At 65.5% G+C, this 5,973-nt stretch overlaps 3 protein-coding genes across 3 annotated transcripts in view; 1 reads left to right on the forward strand and 2 right to left on the reverse strand.

Moving 5' to 3' along the window:
- Positions 1-479: 479 nt before the first annotated feature.
- On the reverse strand, positions 480-638 carry MNEG_7579 (hypothetical protein; the record flags this gene model as incomplete). Its single annotated transcript, XM_014043945.1, has 1 exon — positions 480-638. A coding segment is annotated over one exon (159 nt), but the record flags the coding sequence as incomplete, so codon positions are not given.
- Positions 639-2,319: 1,681 nt separating this feature from the next.
- Positions 2,320-3,509, forward strand: MNEG_7580 (hypothetical protein; the record flags this gene model as incomplete). Its single annotated transcript, XM_014043946.1, has 4 exons — positions 2,320-2,324; positions 2,439-2,592; positions 2,861-3,072; positions 3,299-3,509. 4 exons carry the CDS (start codon positions 2,320-2,322, stop codon positions 3,507-3,509), a joined length of 582 nt encoding a protein of 193 aa, XP_013899400.1.
- Positions 3,510-5,486: 1,977 nt separating this feature from the next.
- The window catches only part of MNEG_7581 (4,5-DOPA dioxygenase extradiol-like protein), a gene marked incomplete at both ends in the record, with an annotated part of 5,946 nt that continues 5,459 nt past the window's right edge, over positions 5,487-5,973 (reverse strand). The window contains one exon of the mRNA XM_014043947.1: positions 5,487-5,747. Coding sequence (XP_013899401.1) covers positions 5,487-5,747 — 261 coding nt within the window. The remainder of the gene's footprint in view (positions 5,748-5,973) is intronic.

Consider the following 5,973-nt stretch of genomic DNA (forward strand, 5'->3'; position numbering starts at 1 on the left):
GTCGTGAGCAGCGCTCGGCCATCGCCGGCCATCCCTGGGACGCTGGGGCGGCCTCACGCACTAGTTTTTCCATGGTGAAGAGCGGCCCCTTGCCTTGTCTTGCCCCCACGACAGACTGATACCACCCATCCACGCCTGCTTCCCCTCCGCCTCCCCCCCCCCCTGGGCTCCCCCTCCGCCCATCTCATGAGCCCCCACCTCGTCGTACATGACGATCAATGAGGCGGGCCACCCCGCCCGCAGCAGGCCCTCCACGCCGCGTGCCAGGGCAGACACCAGCTGCGGCGGCAGCGCCAGCTCAGCCGCAGACACCTGCACGGCGCAGCAACGCAGGGCCGCCGCAAAGTGCGAAAAAAACGGGCCGACTGCGCTGCCGCTCAGCTGGGCGGGGGCCGCAGGCTGGCAGTCGGCCCTGGGAGCTGCACGGGCCCCGCCGAACTGTTCTTCGCGTGTTGAGACAGCGTACTCGCCTGCGCCACTCCAGCGTGGTCGATCTGCCGCCGCAGGTCGGCTTTGCGGGCGCGCGGCAGCTTCACGGGGGCGGCCGCCGCCTTGGCCGCCGCGTTGTCACAGTGCAGCCCGGCGCCGGCCGCCGCCGCCAGGCGGCACCAGTAGGTGGGCTCCAGGAGGTCTGCCATCCGTTGCTGCGATGAGACCAGGCCGGGATCCCTGTGTGGCCGTCATGTGTAGTGTATGGGCAAAAGCTGCGACGGCATTCGCCGCAAGCGCTGCGGCGCAAGCAACTTGCAGAGCGGCCGGCGGCGTCATTGAGAGTTCACTCCCCGCTGCTTGCATGGACGCGTTGTGGTTTTTCACACCCGCAATATCCATTGCTCACCCTAGTGGGCGTGAGGGGTCCCATTCCGCCATGCCGCTGGGTTGTACGTACCGTATGATCTCGCACTACAGTAAGGCAGGTTTGCAATCAATGTGCTACATAAGTGTAATCAGCAGGAGATGGCGCACGGTGCAAGAACCTGCAAGAAGTGCGCGTATTGAAGTGCTTGACTAATGCTGACCTGCCTGTGCTCCCGTGGCTGAAGGAGGCCTGCTGAGAGCTGCTCATGCATGTCGTCCATCTGATCAGCCGCAGGCTTTGATGCTTGATTTGCGGCACAGCAGCCGTGTGTGGTCCCTGGCGCCGGTCCCCCTGCACACTTGGCCGCCTTGTGGCATGAGCACTTTGCATCGGTGCACACACGCGCTTGACCGCGGGGAAGGGAAGGGTTGTGCAGCCCGACGAGCACTTTGCCTGCTTCAGATGTACGAAAGGGGCTTGACTCAAAATGTCACGGCCTCGTCAGGAGACACGAAGGCTGGCAGCGTGGCAAAATGCCTCAGCCACTGGATTGCTGGCCGCTGAGGGATCAGGTCGTGGGATCAAACGGGGCACACCCCAATAGGCTGGGTGGTAGCCGTACGACTCCGTTGTAGTGTAAGAGCGTGCTGGCAAACACCTCCACTTGATGCTGCTGGTAGGTTGGGGCACCTGCTAGGGGTGTTTTGCTGGACAAGCACCAGATGCCAGCTGTGCACCGTGTTGAATATAGGATTTTGCAACCCCTTGATAAGAAAACTGAAGCTATCACGTCACTGTATTGCTGTTGCGTTGTAAGCTTGTCCTCTAGGATTACTTCGGTTGATGCCAGGAAGACATGCCTGCTGGCTCAGGTGTGGAGCGGGGGACATCAGTCCAGCGCAAGGCGGCCGATAACGCACGCTATCTCTGGCTGTATGGAACTATGATACGCATGCTAAGCTGCAAGAAACCACATGCTGCATTCTGGTTCAGGCAACATGTCCGAACCCAGAATCAGGGCGATTGTCCCGCCCAAGGCAGAACGCCCTGCCCAGCCAGATACCGTAGTACCGGTACAGTGACAGCCACTTCCAGCCGATGGTGCGATTGGTGTGTATGCCACATATGCACCCAACGTTTATATGCTCTCATTGTTCTCTGCAGCTGACTGCTTGTAGAATATCTTGTTGTTTCTGTTGCGGGAGCCCGCGTCGGGCTTGCAAGCATGCTAGTCCGCCCCTTAGCCCTTTTTGCTCGACAGTGGCCCCATGGCCGCAGTATTGCTACGTGAGCGCTTGCTGGCGTTGGCTGGGATCGGATGCGCCAGCACGGCGCGCTTTTTTGCGAGGCAGCCGCACCTTGCCCTGCGGCGGTGGCATCAGCGCCCGCAGCATCTCCTATGACCTTCCCCCCCTCCTCGTTTCTGTGGTGACAGAACCGGCCTCGCCTGCCTTCTGCTGGCGCACCATACCCCGGACGCGTGCCCGCCATTTGCACGCTCGCGCTCGGCACCCGCAACCATGGTGTCAACCACCTCTTGACCCGGACGCCGCCCCCGATGCCATCCACCCCCACGCGGCAGCTATGTGATATCGCGCGGCAGTGGCGCCGATCTTCAAGACCTGCTGGCTGCCCACAGCGGGGAAAGCAGCGGCGGCGCCGCCGCCGACGCGCGCGCGCCGTCGCTGCGCGAGACCGTCGCGCGCTGCAGCCAGCGGCTGACGCAGGGCCCCGACGGCCTCGCGGACGGCACGCCCGTCACCTACGAGCGCGCGCTCGAGGCCAGCTCGCAGGTGCGGCGCGGCGCGGGCGGCGGCTGGCAGCTGCCGCGGACGTGCACGCCTGTGCACGACAGGAGCAGGGCGCAGCTGCCTGCCGGATGATTTTGAGGAATGATCTAGACGAGTCTGGCCCGAGACACCCGCACCATATGATCCCACAACAGCGCCGCGGCCCCGCACGAATCTGTTTATGAGGACGGGCCACCAAGGCTCATGCCCGCGCCGCGCGCAAAGCCTGCCGCCCGACCGACCCCCCGCCCGCCCCCGCGCGGCCCCGCAGGCGCGCGTCATATCGGAGCCGCGGCCGCCGTTCCGCGTGGTGGCGGTCAGCCGCGAGTTTGAGCGGCTGTCGGGGTGGAGGGCCGCGGAGGTGCGCGGCCTGGCGCTGGCGGAGCTGCTGCAGGGGGGTGCGGCCGCCCCCGAGACGCTGCGCGGCATACGCAGCGCGGCAGCTACCTACGAGCGCGTCACGCTCGCCTGCGTCCACGCCAGGTGGGTGGCGAGAAAGAGGGTGCGGCGCGTCTGCTGCTGCCCCATGCACGGTGGCTTGCTTGACGCTGCCAACGCTTTTGGGGGAATGGGGCGTGCACCTGCTGGTATCCACAGCGCATTGACGCCCGAATGCGGGCCTACGGCGGCAGAGCCAGCCAGGGCCCCTCTCATGCACCCACACCCCCTCGACCTGCGTGTGCCACACGGCAACCACCCGCTAACGCAGGAAGGACGGGTCCGCGGTCCCCGCCCGCCTGGCCGTGTCCCCCCTGTTTGACGGGCACGGCCACGTCACCCACCTGCTGGGCGTGGTGACGCACCAGCAGGCCGGCGGCGAGGCGGCCGCGGGCGCGTGCCAGGAGCAGCAGCACACCCCAGTGGTGGCAGCGGCGCAGCAGGTGGGAGCCCACCACCTGACAGCAGAGCAGGGCGAGTAGCCCCTTATCTCTCTGAAAGGTTTCCGGCCGCCGCTCGCCATGCGCCCGGGCCGAGCCGCGGCGCCGTCGCCCGGCCGCAGCCTGGCCCTGTCCCAGCGGGGCGCGCTGCTGTGCGACGCGGTGCACGCAGCGATGCATGCGCCAGCACTGCACCCCCGGGCTGCTAGATTGAGCCGTTTGTGCTGCTTTCATGTCACACGGGAAGGGACCGTGAATGCAGAGGCGCCGCAAGGGCACCGCTGGCTGCTTGCGCCCACATCGTCGCCTGCTGCCCAAGGAATGTTTTGCCCAGTACAAGGCGCAAGCGCAGGTCTCCCTTGTGTCCTGTTTCCCCGTCAGCGCACCCGCTGCGTGTCGCCTCATCGCACGGCGCGCACCAGCGGCTGCGCTGTGGCGCTGCCTGGCCCCACCCAAACCCTGCTGCCAATTTCGGCCGCCTGTGTTTGCCGTTCAGCAGGCGGCCCCGCTCACTTGCATGTGTGGCAGGTGTCTCTCGGCTATCACGCAAGAAGTGACTGCCGCCCCCAATATATTCATGTTTCGTATTTTGCCAGGCCGCCAGCTTTGTCCGCTGTCCACAATTGGAGTTTTTGCACGCATTGCAAACGGCATCATCAGCACCGTGCATTGGGGGTCTACGCTCGGGCTTCCGCAGCCGCTTTGGCGCACTGGCGCGCTCCCATCCTGCCTGGCTGGCCAGCGGGCTGTGCAGCCTCGCTGTCTCCGTGCGGGAGCAGTGGCGCCGTGGTGGAGGGCCGGGCGCCCTTTGGGAGGGCCGGGCGCATTGTCATGTTGGGGGCGGTGTCGCACCTCGGCCTGACGGGCCGCACCCTCTGATCGTCCGCAGTTTTCAACTCGTCTCCGCCTCCTTCCCCTAGCGCTCCCCCGTACGTCTATTTTCTCATGCGCAGCCCCGCGGCCGTTTGTATTGGCCACAGGGCAACGCCGGCGTAGGAGACGGTTTAGCATCGGCAGTGCTCATAGCGTGGTTTGGCGAACGTTGTATGCCTGGTTCTGCCTGGGTTGCGCGGGGCCCTGTGGCAGCGTTGGTGGAAGGCCGCGCAGCGGCACAGTCAGGCGGCTGCTGGGCGAGCTGCCACGCTTCCAATTCATGGCCGTGGCGCAAGGGTGCGCCCTGCCGTGCTGCCCAGCGTCCAAGCCGGCGCTGCCTGCATCAGCGCGCACGCGCCGCCTGAGTCCAGGGCGGGCGAAGCGCAGGCGACAGCATGCGGGCCACTTCGTCCCTATCAGGCGCGCGGTGCTCGCGCCCATCGAATGTTGCGCGTCTCTGGTTGATTGTTGCTGGGCGCGGCCACGCACCAAGCTTGCCGTCGCTGTTGCCACACATGACTGATCATCCAAGACTGCTGCGAATGGTTTTGTGTGGCCGGCTGCCATCTGGTCGTGCGTTGCGCAGGCGTGCCTTGCTCGCACTGCTCTCACCTGTTGCACCTGTCGCCTGATTGTTTCCGCCCCCAGAGGCGTTGATGGGTGCGCTGCAGCATTGCAGTTGGTGAGCGCCGCAGCAAGTGTGTGTGTGTGTGTGTGTGTGTTTGCACGCGTGTGTGTGTGTGTGTGTGTGTGAGCATGTGTCTGCGTACTTGTGTGTGTGCCGTGCATTTGGGGCAACGCACTGCCACGGCTTTCCTAATTCCACTTCGGTTCAGTCTTGTAACAGACATGTGTCAGCCTTCCATGCAGGCAGTTGCAGCAAAACAGGCGGAATTTGTCTCACGCAAATGGGAAGCTTGAAAGCACATACGCAAATGTTTCAACCTTGAAAGTATCAAGATGGCAGGCTGTACAACCACACAAATACAGGTGTCATAAAGACCAGCATCCCGCACGCACTCTGCTGTCGAAACCGTGGGCGCGAGACCTCTCAGCGCCTCCGTTTAGTGCAGTGCAGGCTGCAACTTCAGGCGCCGCGGCCGCGGCAACCCACCCGCAGCCCCAGTCTGCACCTTGGCGCACCCATCAGCCCGCCACGGCCTGGCCCTCCCCCTCCGCCTCCTCCCCAAACACAAACGATGACGTCACGCACGTCCCCAGCATCACCCGCTCCGCCCGCCCCGCGTCCCCGCCGCCCGCCGCGGCGGCCACCAGCAGCGGCATGAGGTGCTCCTCCCGGGGGTGCGCCGCGCGCGCGCCGGGGGCGGACGCCCAGGAGGCCAGCGCGGCGGCGCGCGCGGCGCCGGTGCGCGCGGTGCACGCGTCAGCCAGCCAGTCGTCGAAATCCTGGGGGTTTCAGGTTTGAATTTTTGTGTGTGCGTGTGTGCGGGGGTGTGTGCGTGTGTGCGGGGGGGTGAGAAAGACATAGGTGTGCCACTGTTTGAGAGGGGAACGTCGGGATGTGCAGGGTGTGGGCCCGTGTTGAGCAGCCAGGTGGCGCGGCACAGGGCGCAGGGCGCAGGGCGCAGGGCGCAGGGCGCAGGGCGCAGGGCGCAGGGCGCAGGGCGCAGGG

The sequence above is a fragment of the Monoraphidium neglectum genome (assembly GCF_000611645.1).
Source record: "Monoraphidium neglectum strain SAG 48.87 unplaced genomic scaffold scaffold01353, whole genome shotgun sequence".
Lineage (NCBI taxonomy): Eukaryota > Viridiplantae > Chlorophyta > Chlorophyceae > Sphaeropleales > Selenastraceae > Monoraphidium > Monoraphidium neglectum.